Source organism: Argopecten irradians, chromosome 2 (genome assembly GCF_041381155.1).
Source record: "Argopecten irradians isolate NY chromosome 2, Ai_NY, whole genome shotgun sequence".
In the NCBI taxonomy this organism is placed as follows: Eukaryota; Metazoa; Mollusca; class Bivalvia; order Pectinida; family Pectinidae; genus Argopecten; species Argopecten irradians.
In genome coordinates, this window is record NC_091135.1 from 16,061,834 (window position 1) to 16,084,968 (window position 23,135).

Here is a 23,135-nt window from a genome sequence, read left to right on the forward strand (position 1 = left end):
GTCGCCATGTTAACATCACTGTTCGTCGTTACGCTGTGTGTTGTCTCCAATGTTGGAGGTAAGTATCTGATAATCCATAGCGACCATGGTGATTTAACCATAATGACCATGATGATAGTAAGCAGGGTGCAGGGTGACCATGGTGATGTTACCAGAGTGACCATGGTGATGTTACCAGAGTGGCCTTGGTGATGTAACCATAGGGCACCTGTTGCTAATTATAAGATATAAGTTATTCTTAGGTTTTAGTCTTATCGCAATTTTTTTAAGGATATTCATTGTTTTACGTTCATCACTATAGATGTTTTCGAAAATAGGAGTGCATTATATTGTTGGAAATAGATACAATAATTTGTTGATGTTCTGGATTTTTGATCAGTATTCATAAAAGATAACAAATTGACAAAACATGTGTCCTAACCTGAATCGTGACAATCTAAAGCGTCTTTTTAAATTAACATTTTGATGAATATGACTGAATTGACATACAATGTAACTAGCGTTTTCTTGAAAAAAGGAAATGAAAATAAGTTACACACAATATTTTGAATGTGGTTACTCAGAATAGCAGCATGTGTTGTCTTCTATGATACCGTGTCCAATGTTCACACTTTTTACAGTAAAGGCTTCATACAAAGTGCTTATTTATACTTTCAGTTTATAAAGTCGTTCTATATCAAGGTGATAATAAGAGTAATGTGCTTGATGTTTGCCCCATCACAACAAGAGTAAATTTTAACATTCATTTAAATTATCTATTATTAACAGTATTTAATATCGACTCTCTAAAAAGGTTTTGTTTACATTCTTCTAATATGACTGGCAAATGGGCTATTTCTTAAAATTTGGGAACTGAAGGAATAACAACTTCCAAATTTTTTTTTTTTTTTTTTTTGATTTCACTCATACTTCATATGACAACTTGTTACATATGGAGAATATAATTTTCATGAATGAAGAACAACCTTTTGAAAAATTTTGAAGCTGTATCAAAACATCACCAGAGAATATTCTGAGCAGATTTTAACATACATGTATATGCAAGTTGGTGATATGTGAAATTGGTTTATTTCATTTTCATCTCATTACAAGCTATGGAACCTCATTACTTAAAATAATATTGGAAAAAGTTAAAATGGCATATTGGAAAAAGTTAAAATGGTATCGCAACTTGATACTGTTACTGAGGTTATTCTAGGGTGAGCTTCATTATCTATTATCTATAACGATTGTTTAGAAAACCAAGGTCAATGTAAACTAACAGTTACTATGGTGACAGGCAATATTGTATGTGGACATTAGTAAACAGACTTGTCACCACGGTAATATAAACTTTGTTTACTTTACATCGATTACGAAACAAGTTATATAACTTATAAAACTTATACAAATCACTTTCCCCGATGCCCCAGATGTAAGCACGCGAAAGGAGGTGGGAGGAAACTGGAATACCCGGAGAATAACCCACGTGATGGGGTTTAGTGAACCCTAATTAGCTTTTCACATTCGTGTCAGGGATAGAACTATGATCAACTAGTAAAAGGCGAGTGGCTTAACAACTACATCACCCGATCCCATATTATACCTGTCACCCCGGTAGCTACATGTATAGCTACGTATTGCAAGTTGTTTTGCAGGTACAAGGTGTCCTCGTTGTATTTATTGTAATACTATTAAATTTTGTTTTTGTAGCTTCCACATGGTACGACCGGTACGTGAAGTTTTACAATGAGACCATCCCAAATAATAGCACACTCCTTAAGATGTGGAACGACCACTTGGCTCTGTACAAAAGACAGGTCAGTTTCAAAAGGTGTCGAGAATAAGATCAGGGAAATGAACAAATCGTTCATAGTTTGCTAATATACTAACGACAAATATAAACGATCCATAATCAGTACCTAACATTCCTGAACACATGCATATACGAAAACTAAATTCTCTAGAAAAACAATGATTTTTAGGTACTCTGGATTAATCTGAATTCAGCCAAAAAATAATTATCTAATGTTATCGACTAATTTATGGTTTTCGTGTTTCAGCATTCTAAGCGGGCATCCTACCCTATCCCATGTACTGTGATTTATGGTGCAATAGTTCTCGGATTGTCGTACTAGAAAATTTTTATTGCTACTGTCTCCAGTTTAATGTAAGTGTTTCCACCCACTGGAAGTTATACGCCTCAGTTATCGCTCAGACTACTGTGATTTAATGACACATTTGGAGTACTAAGTTATGTCACACCAAAATAACATATATTAGCTGGACTACATTGTTACTACTCCTTTGGTACAACAACATTGTTTCTGTAGTTTAAGGATGCGTCATAATTGTTAGATCATATATAGAGGAAAAATGTTTTGGTATCATCAAAATTAAGGCTGATCCCGTTTGTATTTTTTTTTATTTCGTACTCACAAACAAAGATACTTTATATGAAAATCCCACTGCTGAATGTCTAATACAAACTGTAAGGACAGATCGGTAAGTACCATCGGTATAACCGTGTGAAAGCTGCACTGTCGCTTATTTATTTCCTATTAGGATTAATTCGTAGACCGTTTATTTGGTTTGTTCAGGAGTTGAGTGGAAATTCTAACCTATAAAGTTTGACATTTAACTACAATGTTTGTCATGTAGTAGCTTCCAGTAAGACCATCTGGATTGTACTCAAACGGCAATGACCGTTTTGGTTTTATTCCGTTCCATATACACTGTTTGAGTAATAAAGCAATTTTGCTACTTAGATGTTGAACATGGAATAATGTTTTATGAGAAAATTCGTCAGTTATTGATAAAGAGACACACAAGTTTTAATACGATACGAATAACGTCTTAGATGATGCAAATTTGCCTACACATTTTCACTTTTCAATGCGTCGCTTACTTTTGAATACTTATTGTACAAACCAGAGATTATTTAACCTATATATCGAGTAGTAAATAAACGACATTGTTCTTTTTTACCCAAAATCGATGATGAGTATTTCGAGGATACATTTGTTTATTACAGTTCACGAACTTCACCCATCCGACATTAAAGTGGTCGCTGCTATGGGAGACTCGTTAACGGTTAGTTATCTTCATTGCTCTACGTCATACTGGATACAACTTGATTTCTTTTCTGTCGTTAATGTTATCTATTGCTCTGCTTTGATGAAGTAATGTTGTTTAAAAACCACATGTGCATTCTAATGAAGAGAAATGACTTATTTCCAGGCTGGTAATGGCATTGATGCATTAACAATTCTCGGGGACTTAACCGAGTATAGAGGCAGATCCTGGAGGTAAATAGTTGTACTAACGATTTACACATACCTGAAAGTCAAATAGCGACATTTAATTATACGGCGATTCTAAAATACCAGCCAAAATTGTTCTAGCTTAGCATGCAAATGTAAAAGATTTTTATATTTGGATTACCCTCAACACCAATGACATACGAAAAATTGTAGCAACTTTGATAAAAAATGAGTGTAGTTTTAACTGCTTAAAGTTACACGTTAGATTATAAAAGTTTGTAATATAAATATAATTGTAAATGTTGATGAAACAGTGTTTGATTTAAGGGGATGAGCTACATTACTCGCTTGTCAATGTTAACTATTCAAAACCACGTGGCGCTTTTATGTACAGTGACCACAAACCCCAAGCACACATATATTATGAAAATTTAAGATATAAAAAGCAAAGTAAAGACAGTTATTCGTTATTCCAGACAAATATACAAAATACATGTGTTTCATGTTTGCTCATAAATACAAATTATTGCTGCTGTGAATGTTTACTGTGGTGCGAACTGTTGATAAGATCGACGCCTGTCTGAATACTTTTACCAGCGAGGGTTGTAGCTCGTCATTACTCCCTTTCGTTGATTTCAGCATCGGAGGCGAAGGGGTCCTGAGGGACAGACTCACCTTACCAAGTAAGAATTATAAATCACAGAACTAGTAGCATACTTGTTTCTGTGAATGTTTATATATTCATAGGGGACATGACTCTTAAAAAAATAATAGGGAGATAACTCGAAGCAATTGATGTATTGTTTAGCAATATAGCCCTCAGGAAATGGTATGTACTTTGTTTACCATATTTGTGTATGACATAGAACTACAGATTATTAGAACTTAGATCCTAAACAAAAACCTAGCTTCAAAATGAAATCTGAAAGTAATATAAAAATAATTATGAATTGAATGAGAGTATTTGGGAAAATACAATTTAGTTATCGTGTATTAAGTTCACATTGTATGTTTATATCAGAACTAAGACAGTTTCATTTTATCATAATATTTATCATAATTTCCATTTTAGATATCTTAAAACAATACAGCCCAAATATACGGGGATGGTCAACTGGGACCGGAAACGTGAACAGTGCGGGTGCAAACTTGAATGTAGCTGTTGCGGGAAGTGTTTCTTCGTATGTACTTCTTGCATCCTTAATATTAGTATTTAAATAACAAAAGTTATCAGTTGCTTACCCTTAACTATATAAGGAAAGACTGTAGGATCCATATATTGTCTTGCAACTTATTGTGAAATAGGTTAATGGTCTAATTGTGGCGTACTCATGTGTATAGAGGATAATCTATACATATGGATGATATACAAAGACCAAATCATTACACAAATATGTACAATAAGGAATATTTTAATAATATAAAAGCATTATATATCGTGTATCATCCAGAATCTGACCTGTTTATCTCACCGAAAAACATTTTAGGATTCATGAGACGAAATCTAAAGTGTCCTATTCTAATATTTCTCTGTCTGTCGTCGTGCGTCGTCCGTCGTGTGTCCGTAAACAATTTACATTTTCGACTTCTTCTCCAAAACTACTCCAGCAAACTCAATGAAAGTCTGCACAAACCTTCTGAGGCATAAGCTTGTGGGAAGGAACTGGGTTTGTATTATGAATCCGAAAGTTTATGTTAATATCATTGCCAAAAATATCCTGGCTGACACCATAGGCCATAGAGACGGGACCAAAAGGGGTCAAAATGAAAAAAAAAATGTTTACAAAATCGTCTCCTCAACTCACAGACGTTGTAGAATCGAACACTCTTATAGATCGAAAGATTTTTAGCCATTTTGACAAAACTTGTGAAATTCTTGACCAAACGGATCAGATTTAATATACTTATTTGTGAACATCATTTGTTCAATTTCAATAGAAAATGAGTCGAACTTAGTTAGAATTATTTATATTTCATTTTAACATGCATGATGTTGATGACGATGATGATTTAATATGAAAATTGGTCCTGTATGATCCCGAGGGGCCTATGGGTCGTGGTAAGACGGGGTCAAAATGACTAAAACTTTAAAAATATTCTGCATTGATTTATATACAAACACAATTGTAATTTAATTTGGAATCAAACATTTTTCATAGATTTAAAGTTCAAATTAATGAAAAATATTATACTAAGATCTTTTGTCAATTAATATATAAAACCACATGATCACATACGTCTGGGCTGAGCTGAATGTGTGCAAAGGGCCAATACATTCATACATTCTTTATCAGATCTGAGTGGCAACACTCGTGCGTCTCATATTTGTTTAAGGATTGTTCGCTGGTGTGAAACAGAATTTCGCTCAGTTATTTAAGTATTGGAGGTATTTACGACGTGATGTATTGAATGTTTTATTTGATATGCATCATATTGTCCGCTGGTGTAAATCTCAACTTCAGAACATTGCATTGAATTCGCATTCGATATACGGTTACGATAACATCTGTTTCAATTCAGAGACCTACCGAATCAGGCCAGGATGTTAGTGGACAGAATCCGCGGCGATCCCTACATCAACGCTGCATCCGACTGGAAGCTTGTCACATTGTTTATTGGTGGAAATGACTTGTGTGATTACTGTACTGACACTGTATGTTGATGTATTAGCAGTTTCACTTCAAAATATGTCCTGATGAAATTGGGTTTAAAAAACATCAAAACGATTAGAGTTATGTATAGATATTTTTACTAAGTATCTAAAATATGACTTGACTATAGCAAGACAAATGAGAATCCTAATTCTCTGTTGTAGGATTAGACATTGCTTTCATACGAAGCTGACTATAACATCAGTTTTAGGATCTACAAATTATTATTATGAAGACTTTACGAAAGTTTCAAGGTCAATATTGTCATTTTATGACGAAATATTTCCGATGTTTATTTCAATTTCTCAGATTTTAACTAAACCTAGATTTGACATAGAAAGAAAAGATGAGTCTGTTTCTGGAAAACATAATTAGGGGGAGCCTTATTTCCTCCTATTTTCTGTGTTAGTATATATATGTTTTGCAGAATTTGGTGTTGTTGTTCTAGTCAAAAAATGTATGCTTTTTAACAATGGCAGGTTATTCTATTACATAATTAGTGGAATTGAATTTGTAATTCTGATATGACGATTGTTTTTGGGCTCTCATACATGACACATCACGGATTAATAGCAATTGCCTTTTCTTTTTACATCTGCTGCAGGGGTATTTCATAAGAACACAAAATTACGATTTTGTTTTATTAATTCGACATCAACTTTGTCGTTTATAGCATTTTATAATTTTAACAGGTTAAGTTTAGTGCTGACAACTATGCCAACCATATTGCTCAGGCACTAGACATCCTCCATACCGAGCTCGTGCGCACATTTGTTAATGTTGTGCTCATTTTCGATATCGCACCGATTGCCGCTATGGAAGGTGGTTTCTTCTGCAACCTTGCCCACGAGTAAGTTGGTAATTTTACATGAGCATTTCGGTGATGATAAAATGTTTTTTTCTGCAGATTTTATTACGATATTTTAATTCATACGTGAACAATATTCCAACAAACACGTAGGATTTTCCACAAAATAGTAAGGAATCTAAAGGAGCAGATTAGTGCATAAATCGTGCACATTTTGATAAAAGCATGAAACTTATAAAGTTTAGGCCAAAATAAATCTTTTTGGCCACTGGGCCATCGCGAAATACCAATGTGACGTCCCTGGCAGCCATTTTCAAACACTTAAAAACCCAATTTCAGTTGAATTATAAGACTTTTCCTGAAAATTCTCGCCCTATGATGAAAGAAACTAAACCTATATTACAGGCTACTGTCGTCGTACTTGTCTTTATTGATGGTCTCCGTATTTCAGTCTCGTCTGTGCCTGTGGTAAGGATAAGAATAACGCGAACATGTTGTATGATGCCACCGTAGACTACCAAATGGCGACCATGGAACTGATAGGTAGCGGGAGATACGACACAAGAGACGACTTTACTGCAGTCATACAACCTTTCTTCAGTAACACTGTGCCACCAAAAACCCCGGGGGTACGTAAAACTATCTTCCGTACCAATTTACACCACCCCCGTGGGTGTACGTATAAATCCCGAGAATACGCATCACTACTTGTTTTAATGTAGCAATTAATATACTATTAGTCTCTTACATTAGTTTTTGATATGTTTTGGAATATTTTCTTTGAGTAATGTGCACATTATAGTACATTACCTAATAGTAAGGTGATAGTAATGTTAGATTAAATATGAATATATTTATTTGGGCTAGTGATTGATGACATGCTGCCATCCAAAATTATGGTATGTGTGATGACGTCGTTGCTAAGATACGTTTGTTGTTTGATGACGTACATGTACACATAGTGTATTATTGTGATGTTCTGTATGTTTCAGACGGAGAAGATTGATCTGTCCTATTTCTCGCCCGACTGTTTCCACTTCAACGCCAAAGGCCATGGTGCTTCCGCACTTTCTTTGTGGAATAATATGGTCAGATATCTTACTTGTAGTCATAGAGAAACAAGTGACGAAACTTTTTTTATCACTTTATTCTTGAAACAAATGTCTTTAAAACTCGTTACAAAAAGGATTATTATATAAATAACGCAACAAATATTTATGTATAAATCATGTAACTTATGAGATGTTATATGACATAAGTATCCACAAGTGCAGACTATTTATATCTTAATATATTTATTACCTCATTTTCTTTATATAAATTAAATAGTACCTACAATGTTTTCTAAAAATAATATATTTAAGGCTTACAATCCCCGGTTGATTCAGTATTAAAATATCATAAATATGTAAGCTTGATTTATAGTCATAGTCAACATTGTATCACTTTGATTAATATAAATCACATTTATAATGGGTTAGTAAGAGAACAGAATATAATTAGCTGTATGTTAATGCATATCGTTAGGCAACAACTCATAGTTTAGTTTTATAGTCGGGTGATGAATACAAATCTGTTAAAGTCATATTTGATGACGCCATTCGAATTTAAGTTTTATCTATATATTAACGTATTTATTAGAGAGCGCTCTTTAATATTTGGTACCCGGTATTTTAGATTGTCCTTAAAACGCATATAAACTTTCTCTCCCGATTTGAATAAATGTGTTTACAACATATGACTTGTTACAGGTCGAGAGCTACCCTCAGAAGAAACAGGAATGGCATCTCAATGAACCATTTTACTGCCCAGGAATGCAACTTCTGGTAATGTAGCAAAATTGGGAATATAAACCTGGTCTAATATTAATGTGTGGAATTTTAACATCAGGCAAATATAGTCATAAGATAGAATTTAGAAGAAGTGGTTCGAGTGTCCGTAAGCAATTTCAGAAATCTTCTTAACATACCGATGTGATGGAATCAAGCACTTATAGATTGGGGGTCTTAAAGTCCTTTCAAATATTGCGCACTTCATGACCCTAGGATCTCAGAATTTCTTCTGTGCAACGGTTCAGTTTACTTAAGTGTATATGGGGAAACAAATTTTAGAGCATTCATAAGTCAAACTTGGATAGAATTAAATTATTAGCATACTTTAGCACACCATCGATACTCCAGGGGTTCCGATCACTTACGATATCTACATCCTAAGTAATTGGAACCCCTCGAGTGTCGAGGATGATGATAGCATAACGCATCTGACATTTACAAAACTACATCAAATTTTACATCGCCATGTGCGATTTTAAAATATTTTGGTAATATGCTTGGCTATCCAACTAATATGTCGAGGTTTCCATTCTTTACACCGCAGTTAATTTTATTATGATAGTGTACTGTTAACGCAAAAAATGTTGCAACCAGAAAAATGTACAAAACCACACTTTTAGTTCCCAGAATTGTTTGGGAAGAAATCATAAGTAATGCCGTTTTTTAAAGTTGATAAACGTTTTTTAAACGTGGGGTTTTACCTCTCTTATATAGAATTAAATGTCATGTTTTTTCGTCAATATTCCCATTGATAATATTAATGTACGTGTCCTATAGAAACATAAAATTTTGTAAACGCATTATTGTGATATATCACGAGTCTGGAGGATTACATAACTTCATGTTACTTAACCACTTATGTAAGGTTATCTGTTAATGTCAAGATAATTCCAAGATTCTTTGAAAAATATCATAAGTCAGATTAAACTCGTAATGATATCCCATTTTCTTTCTCAGGGCATCAATTCCGGACCGTTTTTCGCCACAAGCCAGAATTCATAAATACCGTAACAATTGTCATACATTCTTCAATAAAACGTTTTCTCATTTTCGTAGTTTTGTTTCATATTGGTCATTTGGTAATCAGTTGAAAACCAACTACGATGTATCCACGTCAATGCTCGTCTCTGATTTAATACCTTTTTCTAGATTAATTTCATATAATGGCGTGTGACGTGTATTACGTATTCACATTCAATCCGCTTACTCCTATTGCTAAGCAAACTAGTCAGACGATGAACATGTATAACGTACGAACAGCTGACTATTTTCGCCGGTCAAACATTTCACTCAAAATGTGAAAAATTAAATCTCTCAGAACTTATCATTTGATATTTTTCTAGCGGAAATTCTGAGATCAGTGTTCCACGAATCCACTTAAATATCATTCCTGCGAAAAATGACGAGCAATACTATGCTTGTGTGTGGCATACATGTAACATGCTGCCTGTATATACCATGACCATGTATGTTATTGATAACAAGACAGTTTATATTTGAAGCATTTTTTATTCTTAGGAAAACTTTGTACATAATCAGTTCTTGTATGTTGTGAAGAATCCAGTTGGGTTATAAGTCTGAAATAGAAAAATGTTCAGAGAATTGTTAAAGGAAAACTACAAAACAAAACAAAATATACTGCAAACTAAGAAATTTGAATTCATGTAATATATTCTATGAGTGCCAAACTGTTTGAATAATCTGTTGCTTAAGATACAGGTATGTTACTTGCCTGAATGGCAGGACAATGGAAAGGCTGGTTCAGGTACCATTCCTGTTGCTTTACAGCGGGAGCTTCCAACTGTGATTAACAAAAATAATAGCAATACATTAGTTATTAGTTTATAATTATTTTAAAATTTTACAAAAGGAGTTTATAAATAATAAATAAAAATTCAATTTTGAAAAACCGTCTAGCTAGTAGAATTACACAGATGCCTCATTTACATACATTATCTACACAAGTGGAATTCCAAATCTGTATCCAGGAAAACCATAACCTATCAAAAGCTATTCATTTCGCCTATTAATTAATGGCAACTGGAAATTATAATTTATAATTTAAATGGGTTTAGATTACCTACCATGTTGTTCCAGAGCGAGATGGCTGAAGCGAAGTGTCCCTTGTGGTTAAAATGAAAACAGTCCGGACTGAAGTAAGACATATCGATCTTACCCGTGGAGTCCTGTAGTAAGACAGAACATTTAATTTGCTTATTGTTCAAGTCGTTAATTCAATTCAAGACGTATTGCTTAAAAATTATATAAATATATCATTAAGAATGCGCCATGTCATAAGCTTAGTGAAACTGTATCTATCTTTAATGCAAAAAGAATATGTATTGCAATGAACCATCGAAGCAGATATGCTTGGTAACATTGTCTTTAATGTTTATGTAAAATATCATCACATTGTCTACTCTTTTGTTTAATCAGTTTTTGTAAATCAAAGTAGTTGTGGTTCTGTGTATTTGAAGCTTTTTGTGTAAAAGTATGACTGTGATTTCAAATCAATCACTTTTTGGGTGATGATTGACTTTGTAATGGCATTCATTTACCGAAAACACTATCATAATTTTGTCGGAGATGTGTTACTGTGCGGTATCATCATTTACTTGTGTCAGTTTCTATGGCAATGTTTCAGTTTAAACTAAAAAATGTGGCTTTGAAATACTAATTATGTTGTGACTGTTTGTTTGCTGTGGTGATATTTACAAGTTACTCTACATTGTATGTCATTTTGACTGATGTTAAAACCGTGGTTTTCGGTCGCTACATATGGAAATTAAAGCATCAACACTTACCAGTTTCGGTGGTTCTGTGTGTTTATAAAATGGCTGGACGACAACTGTGAAATCGTCACTAGTATCATAACGTCCACTGTTTATAAGATCTTCAACACCTCTCTGATACGCATGCGTAACCTGTCTCAACATAGGACCATTGGTCGGATCCTGACCACACTCGCAGACATATCTAAAAACATAAAACGGAAATCATCTCTTTTTAATGTAAGTGTAAACGGATTAATCAATGCTTACTGTCTCTGTTAATTCATTGTTTATATTTTCCCATTTCTTATATGTCGCTCTCTAGACTGTGTAATTCACACTATTCTGGTTTATTGGCCATTTTAATAAATTGATATAGCCATGATACATGTATTCTACACGACAAAATGTAATGGAACGTGTGTAAAATTCCCAAAAACATGTTACTACATGTTTAAATAGCAAAAGGATAGTGCAATTGACTTACGAGTGTACTACGGTACAGATGATGCCTTTTTCCATTGAAGCAATTGGAGCTATGTCAAATATACTGACGACATTGACGAACGTCTTTGGGAGCTTGGCTTTAAGGATGTCAAGAGCGTCCCGAATGTGATTCACATAGTTCTCTGGACTGTACTGGTGCTTTAAAGAGTAACATTGATGTTTTTAGGGGAAATAGACAAAATATACAAATCGTAATCAGACAGACACAGATACCTTTAGTTACTAGATAGTTACTGCACGTTAGTACTACATTAGTCTCGTGCGACTTTCTGGTACACTGAATACGGCGGTTTCGAGATCCCAAAACGACGTGAGTAAAGTACAATTTACCGTCGATTAGTCCCATCTTCCGGTAATTATGACGTCATCACTTCATGTGAATATTGTGACATCATAATCACTGGAAAGTGGGACTAATCGACGGTAATTTGTACTTTACCCACGTCGTTTTGAGATCTCGAAACTCCCGTATTAGAGCTATTATCTACATACATGTATTTCCGTTGTGTAAGGATTTGAATTCTATATGCATGCTATATTGATAAATAAACCAGCATGCAAGATGTATAAGTCTATTTAGCGTGTTACCGGGTTAGAGCAGTAGTCACAAAGATCGTTCCCGCCAATAAATAGAGTAACAATCTTCCAGTCATCAGATATGCGCACATTGGGATTATTCGTCATCCGGGCGACCAACAGATCGGCTTGTTCAGGCATGTTCCTAAAGCATTTATATGCAGCAGATCAGATCACAAGACATTCGAAGATAATCATATTCTTGTGTTCTAATGGAACATTTCTTTTTCAACTGACTATTGATAAGGTTAAGCACATCTATTGCAACAAACGGCTTGATTGTGTAAAAGTAACAATAAAACGGCATGATTGTGTAAAAGTAACAATAAAACGGCATGGTTGTGTAAAAGTAACAATAAAACGGCATGGTTGTGTAAAAGTAACAATAAAACGGCATGGTTGTGTAAAAGTAACAATAAAACGGCATGGTTGTGTAAAAGTAACAATAAAAAGGCATGGTTGTGTAAAAGTAACAATAAAAAGGCATGGTTGTGTAAAAGTAACAATAAAAAGGCATGGTTGTGTAAAAGTAACAATAAAACGGCATGGTTGTGTAAAAGTAACAATAAAACGGCATGGTTGTGTAAAAGTAACAATAAAACGGCATGGTTGTGTAAAAGTAACAATAAAAAGGCATGGTTGTGTAAAAGTAACAATAAAAAGGCATGGTTGTGTAAAAGTAACAATAAAAAGGCATGGTTGTGTAAAAGTAACAATAAAAAGGCATGGTTGTGTAAAAGTAACAATAAAAAGGCATGGTTGTGTAAAAGTAACAATAAAAAGGCATGGTTGTGTAAAAGTAACAATAAAAAGGCATGGTTGTGTAAAAGTAACAATAAAACGGCATGGTTGTGTAAAAGTAACAATAAAAAGGCATGGTTGTCTAAAAGTAACGATAAAATGGCATGGTTGTGTAAAAGTAACAAAAAAACGGTATGGTTGTGTAAAAGTAACAAAAAAACGGCATGGTTGTGTAAAAGTAACAATAAAAAGGCATGGTTGTGTAAAAGTAACAATAAAATGGCATGGTTGTGTAAAAGTAACAATAAAAAGGCATGGTTGTGTAAAAGTAACAATAAAACGGTATGGTTGTGTAAAAGTAACAATAAAACGGTATGGTTGTGTAAAAGTAACAATAAAACGGCATGGTTGTGTAAAAGTAACAATAAAAAGGCATGGTTGTGTAAAAGTAACAATAAAAAGGCATGGTTGTGTAAAAGTAACAATAAAAAGGCATGGTTGTGTAAAAGTAACAATAAAAAGGCATGGTTGTGTAAAAGTAACAATAAAACGGCATGGTTGTGTAAAAGTAACAATAAAACGGCATGGTTGTGTAAAAGTAACAATAAAAAGGCATGGTTGTGTAAAAGTAACAATAAAACGGCATGGTTGTGTAAAAGTAACAATAAAATGGCATGGTTGTGTAAAAGTAACAATAAAAAGGTATGGTTGTGTAAAAGTAACAAAAAAACGGCATGGTTGTGTAAAAGTAACACTTTTGAAAATTAGTTTCATGATTCTTATTCTTACTTTATGTAGAAATAATAGTGAACGGTAACAGAACCATGAGAAGAATTATATCACATTAACATCATCAAACTGACCTGATTAGGTCATTGTCTTATAAAGGTATCAAGAAGGTGTTATACATACGCAGCGACATCCCCTGGGTTGGCCACGTTCAGGTTAGCCCCTGTTAGGTTCCTCTTGGCAATTCCTTCAGAGAAGCCGTACAGATACCCACCGAACTTCTTCAGAATATCTTTATAACATACCAGAACCATTCCAATATTCAAACACTATACTGCATTTAATATCGTGACATTCTTAAAGGAAATCCCTAAAACTGCGATATTTTCTTCAAAACAGATAATTTGCTTATCTACTAATGTTTAGAGAAATGTGCATTGGCTGCAAACCCTGTGATTATATCATTAAAATAACGCAGTTCTTAGGATTGTTTTGTAAAGATAATATTCTATTATTCTATCTTAATTGAGATGTGTCGATAAATTGTGAGTAGTCTAATCACCTTTTGAACAACTGGGCCCAGGTATATAATATTCCAATCAATTCAAATTATGATAACAGCATTTTTTTTAGAAATTATGAACTCGGTCTCATAAATCAGATTTTACAAACGGTAGAAGAGAATCTTTCTTTTGTAGTTTAATTTTTTGGTATTGGTATTGAGCATTAAACGACCTTCTTGGTAAAAGGCATCATTTTGTGTTTCTACCATGTATTTTTTGTTATAATGTCTTTTATGTTGAATATACATATTAATAAATTCTAGTCACCCTACTTTAGGTTGGCCTTTCTTATTTATATTTATCTTTGTGTTACTCTTGTGTGCCAATGTGTAGATGTATATTTACGTGATCTGGACTCGTTTTCGTAATAAGGATTACTAATCTACATACTTGGGAAGGTGAGAACCTCCTCTAGAGAACCATCTCCACCAATGCTGCAATAATATGATTCAAGCATTGTTCTAAAGCAGTAAACTCGACACGATCCATAAAGTTTATATAAGATTCTATACAGGGGACATTTTGCCTGTGTCAACAATATGCTTAGACCTTTCTGCAACAGTCTTTTTCTAACTGATCAACAATGACATTAATATTTTACACATACAACTGTAGACTAATAGAATCTGTCCCTACCTAGATGGTGCGACAACAAAATCACAACCCGAGGGGTAATTCATGAACATCCAATCCGAGACTAAAGCAAATCATTTACCATCTTCATATTTACCTCCAATCTGAAATTCTGTGTCACTGAAACTTGTTTTGAAAAACTTGAAATATGGAGCATTTTAATAAAAAGAATGCATACTACATCTTCTATGATAAAGTGTTACTGGCACCAACCTCCATGAGTGGCCTCTATATTCCAGCAGGTCACCGATCACATTCGATGCTAGAATACCGTTACCAGCCTATCAATATAAAAATACATTGTAAATTAGTAAGGGATTATTCCCATATACATTGTAGGCCATGAGCTTGGAGGATCCCACATTAACCCCCCTCCCAAACCTCCGAACAATTTTTTTTCCTAAACCCTTATGAACCATTGATCACAAATCAAAATATTAACATAGCATAAGTTGGGATGAACTTCCGATTATGACGTCATCAAGACGGATTTCACTAAAAAGTGAAAAATAGTCATAACATTGACATTTTTCAACCGAAGTAGACAAATAAGGTATCAAAATGACCACAATAAATTATTTTCCATATTTGGCTTGACGAAGCAAAAATGTTTCCCATCAACAAACTGTTATTCGTAATCAGTTATTTGACATCTTATCAATCAGTAAAAACAACAATAAAAATATAGATATGAAAAAGATAATTATTGTTATACCATAATTAGGTTTACAAAACATCACCGGATGCGTACACTGGGCATATGATTACTATTTTTTTAAACCGCTGACCCTACAATTTCCTGGTGTCTTAAGATTTTCTGAATAAAACATTGACTATTTGCGATTTTTTTATCTGAACAAATTTAAATTTAAAGTTGACTGAATATCTAAGTGGGACTTCAAAATTTCCTTACATAATATATGTTCATGTTCGAAATTTTGTAGACTAGTATCTCAATAGAAGGTATCAAATTAAAACTTAGGTGAGCCTGCATTTCCGTTAATATGGTTCTCAATGATAATCATCAACATTGTGCGTGCTTTCTCCCCTCACTGCTTTATCCACTCGGCATGTCTGGTACATGTAGCTTGTACATGCAGCCCGAAACAGTGAAAATGAAAATGGATTATGTTAGGAAATTTTGAAGTTAGAAAACTGTGACTTGTCCCACCTTGATATTCTGTACATTTTACACGCATTTTTTCTCTCTATAAATTGTCAATAGTCAATGTTCTATTTAAGGAAATTATAATATACCAGGAAACTGTAATATCAGCTGTTTGGAGTTCGAAAATCAACAATTACATGGCCAGTATTGAGTCTTTGCATATTACAGAGTTAGCTCATTGCGGATAGATATCGATTGTAACATTATTTTTAGAGCAAAATTAACGTCGTTTTCTTCGAAATGTATGACGTTACGCTTGCAAACATATGGCGTCACAATCAATACCTAACCACAAGTGGAGATAACTCTGTAATATGCAAATTCGGTATACGCACCTGGTGATATATTGTAAACCTAATAATGTTATAACAATAATTATTTTTTGCATCTCTATTTATTTTATTGGGTTAAAAGGTCAAATCACTGATACGGAATAATAGTTTGCTGTTTGGAATCATTTTCGCTACATCAAGCCAAACACGAAAAAGTTGCTAAAAAATACCATATTTGAGCTTAAAATCTTATGTTTTCATTTCCAGCGTACAAATCACTACATATATTGGATCTGATATGTGTTTGTCATTCTATTGTGGTCATTGTCATACCTCATTTGTCTAATTCTGTTGAAAATGCCAATGTTATGACTATTTTTCACGTCTTAGTGAAATTTGTGATGGCGGCATTTTTAATATTTATGGAAAATAAATTGCTCATTAAAATTTCCATTTTTGAGCTTAAATCCGATCGATATGTTCATTCCCTGCGTACAAATCACTACATATATCGGATCATTTGGTCCAGATATGTATTTGTTGTTCTATTGTGGTCAGTTTGATACCTAATTTGTCTAATTCGGTTGAAAATGTCAATGGTATGACTATTTTTTTTTTCTTCTTTTTAGTGAAATTTGAGATGTCGACCATCTTGATGACGTCACAACCGGAAGTTCACCCCAACTTATGCAATATTAACATTTTGATTTGTAATTAGTGGGTCATAAGAGTTCAGAAAAAATATTGGTTCGGGGGTTTTGGGAGGGGTTGCATGCGGGACCCTCTTAGCCAATGGCTGAATAGCTTTGCCGTATTTTCACCTTGAAGCCAACAACTAAATATGTCTAAATGGCAATCGGTGTGATAGAATTTTATTTCATAAACCCAAGTTCAACCAATTGATCCCAAAAGGTTATTTCTCAGTAACATATGTTACTTTACTTCTTGTTATATAATGTCTTAAATATAACATCTGAGATCGTACTTACCTTATTCACATCTTATCAAAGTCTGTTGCATAACAAAAACAAATTGTTTTCCCAAACCTTACACCGTCTTATGTAACGTTTGACCACACAGACTAATACTCACAGTCAGGGAATCGCCCATGGCCGCCACGATTTTGACGTCACCAGGATGTAACATGTGGACTGCAAGTAGAATTAATAAGAATAAACTCATAGTACATGGTTTAATTGAGAGTATAGTCTACTCAGAAAACAAAGACCTTTTGATTGTTTGTTTGTTTGGTTGGTTGGTTATTTTAACGTCCTATTAACAGCCAGGGTCATTTAAGGACGGCCTCCCATGTATGCAGTGTGTAGCGTGTGTGAAGTGCGAGGTGCATGTTTTGGGAGACTGCGGTATGTTCGTGTTGTGTCTTCTTGTATAGTGGAACTGTTGCCCTTTTTATAGTGCTATATCACTGAAGCATGCCGCCGAAGACAAAAAGCAACAAACCCCATCCCGGTGACATTATACTGACAACGGGCGAACCAGTCGTCCCAATACCTGTTTGCTGAGCGCTAAGCAGGAGCAGAAACTACCACTTTTAATTACTTAGGTGATGACTGTTGTCTGTCTGTTGCAAATATTTTGCTGACCATTTGCGTGTAACTCAAAATTAATGATGAATAGTTAAGAAATCAAAGTTCTCGTGGTATTGTAATATGATTCCATTTAAAATGGGCGTTCTATTGAAGACATGCGTTGACCATCGTGTGGCAAATTTAAATGCTCAACATTTTCAGTGTGTCTTAACTTAAGGATGTATTCTTCTGAGGTTTCAGTCCCATTGAAGTCTCGTTTCAACATAGATCAAAGAAGTTATGAGATTTTCAAATATAATTTATCAGTATCTGTAGCAAGTTGCCAGATGCAAATTTTGTCAAAAAATTACATTTCTATTTTTAGTAGATTTTTTTAAACGGGGATTTTAAGAAATGACCCATTTGGCGGCCATTTTGAAATTGTGTCTTTTTTCGCTTCAAGTAGAGCCACAGTTTTAACATTTTTTACTGAAATTGTTTTTACTTAAATCATTACTGCGCCAGCATTTTTAGCTGTATTTAGCTAAAATTTGCTGCAAATCGTTACTAGGTTCGTAGTAATTAAAATATTGAGCATTAATATGTGAAACAATACACTTTTGTGACTTTATTTTTACATTTAATGGTAATCTGGGCACTTTTATTTTTTACTCTAAAATACTGAAAAATAACAAAAATTCAAATGGGGCAAAAAAGTAAGCACACGGACCCCCAATTTTTCTTCCTGATTTAGAAAGAACAACCGTTTCCCTATTGATATGCAAAATAATAACAAAAGTTTAATACCAGAACTTTTTCTATAAAGGGTTAAATTTGGCAAAAATGGCTGAAAATGGTGCATTTTGTTGCACAAAATTAAGGGGTAGGGGTAGCATATGTTGTTATTCTGAGAAAAAATATTAGTCTAATTGATCAAAACTGGTATATTTTTAAAGAAGACTACTAGAAAATGAATTCTACAAACATTCATACATATCAAACACCTCATTAAGAAATTATGGCTTTAATCTCTAACTTATATGGCCAAAATGGCAAAATTCCCATAAAATCCAATATTTTGTCAACTGGGTGTCTTTGAGTGACAAAAGCTCAAAAACGAGCACACGGACATATGTTTTTTCTTCCATTTTCTTTTATGGTACAAACTCCTTTTTCCAAAAATCCATATGAGAAAAAAAGTTTAATACAAGAAAATTTTGACTTCTCAGAGGTGTACATCCTTAACATGACGCCAATTAAACCTCAGTCATTCCATATGTAATCCAGCAAAAAAACGTGTTTTTTCTTGTCACTTACATATCTAGACCTCTTAATACCGTTTTAAGATAGACGTGTTCATTATTGCGTTACGTGTTTATGATGTCTTTGTAAAATACTTGTCTGTCTTCCGTTCATTCGCTTCATTTCTGCACACTTATAAACGAATGTATCCTGATATTGACAATGACGTTGGTATTGCTTTTGTCTGTCAGTTCAAAGTTTCTTCAGGACCAATACGTTTTTTTTTTGTTGCTTTTTAACCACTTGTCTTTGCAAGTCCTGTCACACACTTACCCGAAGTGGCGTCTTGTCCGCTGTGTGCTTGGGTAATATGGCAGTCAAAATGTGGAATGGAAAAAGATATCTCTCTTGTCTGAAATCGAAATGTGAAATGGTAAAAGTTGTATTTCTCACCAAAATATGAAATTGAGAAAGTTATATTTTTATGAAAAGGAAAAAACCTGAAAACCTGTACCTTGTAAGCACAGTCAATTATCCATACATATTATAAACATATTATAGTGGACATTTATTTGTGTGTTGCATGCTCTGTCGCAATAATGCAATACAAAATTGCCTTGTACAAAATCCTTTGTATACCGGCTGCTGATGAAATTTAGGGTATTTTAACAGATCTGTAGTAGAATAATATATATATAGCAGAAATTGCAATTAAGAATTATTGTCAAATTGTCAATTGACCAGCACATCCAGAACAATTACTGCCGCTGATATCTAAGCAATTAACACAAGCTTTTCAAAAACCATTATACATGTATTAAATTATGAACAAAAAAATACTATCTATTCAAAAGTACTATCTATAAAATGTACTTGTATAAACGGTGGTAAATGCGGTTACACTAGCGTCACTGGAGGGAGACGCTCATATGATGTTCGCACAGTACCATTGGTTTCTTTCTACTGTAGTTTTTCCTGTCTTAATACAACGTATATGTAATATTATCTGAATGTTCCATGCAGAATTGAAAAGGGTGCTTTTGAAAAAATGAAAGGCGACTTATTTTTATTATAAAAACCCCTAGATTAAAATAATGACATGAAAAGTGGGAGCAATGATCTTCACAAAATCGAGCTTGTCTATCACAACTCCGGTAAGATGACATTTTTGTTCCATACCTGGCGTCTATACGTGGCCATATGCTCTTCCCACAGGGCTGTCAGAGTGGCATTGTTTGGCAGCACCTCGGTAAAGAACTTTTCATACCGTTGATACCACGGTGCCTTACCTTCAAACAAACAGCATACCCCTATGTATGTTTAAATCATGCACTGTAGTATTCGCAATAAAATCTTTCTTTGAAGAAATGACAATAACCTAAATAGCAATGGGAACAATGAAAGAAAATGGAAGCTAGAGCGCCATTCTAATTTTTGGAAAACCAAATACCAACCCAAACTTCAATTGGAGCCTAGACACAGCCAGCATAACTATACAAAATCGTGCAAAAATGTTAGAATGCTGATAAAATAGTGATGTTAAGGTCAGAAATGCAATAACAAATGGTGCCAAAAAGGACGGAAATCATTCAATCTAATGACAAGGTTTGGTCAAGAATTTGTGCCGGACTATACAAGAAAGTAAGTTTGTTCAGTGTACTATAGGGAACATTTTGGAACAACCAAATTCGGAAAGATAGTCAAAGACTAAATATATTCAAACATGAAACTGTTAAAAAAAGAATTAATGTTCCATAAATGTACTCATTCAGACATTGCAGAGCCAATGCTCGGAATACTACGCATCGGTGCAGAGATAGAAAAAACGAAACTCTTATTTCTCCATACGCGTATTGCCTTGTCGCCAAAAACTTTAATAAAGCAGATATTTCTGTCACGTTTATACCCGTATCTTGGTAACTTAACTGTACAAACTGGATTTATGACCGATATTATTAAGATTTTAAGCGATTATACTCTTCAAACACATTAGATATGTCAAGACAGCACAATTTCCCTCCAAAATTGTGTGGAAAAGACTAGTAGATTCGTCGATAGATTACTATGAAAATATGATACTAAGGGAACGAATGCTTGCGGAAAGAGATTTCCTTCACTTCCAAAATAAACACTGTACATACTATTCACCTCATATACTGTGGAAAATACACAGCACGCATACAACATGATATGTAACCCAAATGTTAACTTATACTCCAACACAAAATGAAGTATGTAAAAACGGTGAGGAACTGTTTATCGATCTCATTCTCCATTTTACATCTAAGTACCATTTTACAAAAGCGGACATACTTAATTTTATTAGAAAGTTTCTTGCGACATATTGACCTAACATATATACGTACAGATGTATAAAAATGATGTTTCACATGAACATATTTTAAGAACATTACTTGGAATGGATTGTGAAGCATTATAAGAATAATTAGCTACAATCACAGGAAAATATATATACGAACTTTTCTTAAATGACGACGCGGAATTTTTGGAAATCACATCTAGAAACTTTTACAACCACAAAAAGTGATTCTCTAAAATGAACTTTAAATAGTATTTACAGTACCAAACTACCCGATGAAATAATTAACGTGCAATACAAGATACAAACATTGTCAAATATTTTGAATTTTTGTTTTTGTTTTGTAAATCTCATCTTTGAGGAATTCAAGAATTGATTGATCGATTGACTTTACTCTTTGAATTTAGAAAGAACGACAATATACCTAGGAGCACTTAAATATGTATCATTGCGTGGTCACAGGAGTCAGTTTTGTGCAATACGGGTAAGCAGAACTCCACGTATATGAATGATTAGTAAGCTGATATCACTATACGCAAATCTCTTAAAATCAAAAAGTCATTCCTTCTGAAGATTTATTAAAATAATAATGCTAGCGATGTACGGCTTATATTCCATAATTTTAATGACAATTCTTGTGTATTGCTACAGTACTGTGATATGTCTAGCATTTGTATTTTTTTTCATATTTACATCTTAAACAGATTACATGTGTTTTGGGTGAATAAACAAACATTGAAATTATGGTTTTAAGAAATGATGAATTATCTGTGTACAATGTGTATATACCTTCCACGCTGGTGCAAACTGTGATGACGAGAAACAGCAGAAACATGTTGGTTGGTCAAGCAAGCTACACTCCTCCGGCCAAGGTAACAGTACTATACATATATCTATACCAGTGTGTCCTACTACACGATCTGTAGACAACTCTGCAGGTGTAAGTGTCGTAACGGAGGTCATCCCAGCAAGATAAGGAACCATTGACCCAAATTCTATTGTTTCGTATCTTCCTTCCTTGTTTCTTTCGTTTTCTCTTCTGTTTGTTTCCTTTACTTTTTCCGGGTTAGCTGATAGTGCTCTATAGTTACAGACGTTGGAAATTAATTCACTCCCATTGGCAACTTTTTTCTGGTTATTGTCTTTGATTATCCTTCTGACTAGAAATAAAAGGTTCACCAAAATGAAGAGGAAATAATTGCTAGATTTCAGTGGCTTAAATGGTTTGTTTGTTTGTTTGATTGATTGATTAAGTAACGTCCTAATACAGCCAAGGCCAAAGGCTTAAATGGGATGGTGATGGGAGACATAAACACATCCACAAAAGTAGTAGAAATAAATTACATTACTATGGTATTCTATATCAAGTACATGTATGTCCCCAATATGTTCGTTAAGTCTGAAGAGTTTCTGTAAATGTTTTTTTATCACGTGTGATATCAGCTCGATGTCAGGGTACATGTACAATGTTAGTTAAAATTTCGCCGGTTTTTTTGTTTGTTTGGTTGTGTGTGTGTGTGTGTGTGTTTTGGTTTTTTTTTTAACTATCAA

The 23,135-nt window shown here is 33.9% G+C and overlaps 2 protein-coding genes across 2 annotated transcripts; one reads left to right on the forward strand and one right to left on the reverse strand.

Moving 5' to 3' along the window:
- Nucleotides 1-2,567: 2,567 nt before the first annotated feature.
- Nucleotides 2,568-9,581, forward strand: LOC138314608 (phospholipase B1, membrane-associated-like). The gene is made up of 10 exons (XM_069255021.1): nt 2,568-3,072; nt 3,220-3,287; nt 3,882-3,925; nt 4,315-4,423; nt 5,763-5,895; nt 6,586-6,743; nt 7,153-7,330; nt 7,694-7,789; nt 8,453-8,527; nt 9,491-9,581. The coding sequence occupies exons 1-10, from the start codon at nt 2,977-2,979 to the stop codon at nt 9,533-9,535; spliced, it is 1,002 nt and encodes a 333-aa protein (XP_069111122.1). The 5' UTR covers nt 2,568-2,976; the 3' UTR covers nt 9,536-9,581.
- A 456-nt stretch (nt 9,582-10,037) lies between these two features.
- On the reverse strand, nt 10,038-22,762 carry LOC138314609 (phospholipase B1, membrane-associated-like). Its single transcript, XM_069255022.1, has 13 exons — nt 22,374-22,762; nt 20,444-20,553; nt 19,598-19,676; nt 17,586-17,644; nt 15,267-15,334; nt 14,811-14,854; nt 14,041-14,149; nt 12,400-12,532; nt 11,792-11,949; nt 11,338-11,509; nt 10,618-10,719; nt 10,266-10,334; nt 10,038-10,110 (listed from the first exon to the last, which is right to left on the reverse strand). Exons 1-13 carry the CDS (start codon nt 22,417-22,419, stop codon nt 10,069-10,071), a joined length of 1,191 nt encoding a protein of 396 aa, XP_069111123.1. The 5' UTR covers nt 22,420-22,762; the 3' UTR covers nt 10,038-10,068.
- Nucleotides 22,763-23,135: the final 373 nt, after the last annotated feature.

Bases quoted from the DNA above. Each gene is read 5' to 3' on its own strand.
- LOC138314608 (XM_069255021.1), top strand. From the start codon at position 2,977: ATGATGAGTATTTCGAGGATACATTTGTTTATTACAGTTCACGAACTT. The intron at 3,926-4,314 runs GTAAGAATTATA...TTTCCATTTTAG, and splicing joins GGACAGACTCACCTTACCAA to ATATCTTAAAACAATACAGC. The intron at 8,528-9,490 runs GTAATGTAGCAA...TTTCTTTCTCAG, and splicing joins GCCCAGGAATGCAACTTCTG to GGCATCAATTCCGGACCGTT.
- LOC138314609 (XM_069255022.1), bottom strand. From the start codon at position 22,419: ATGTTTCTGCTGTTTCTCGTCATCACAGTTTGCACCAGCGTGGAAG. The intron at 14,855-15,266 runs GTTGGTGCCAGT...ATATTATTGCAG, and splicing joins TATAGAGGCCACTCATGGAG to CATTGGTGGAGATGGTTCTC. The intron at 12,533-14,040 runs GTATGTATAACA...TAAATGCTTTAG, and splicing joins AACCCAGGGGATGTCGCTGC to GAACATGCCTGAACAAGCCG.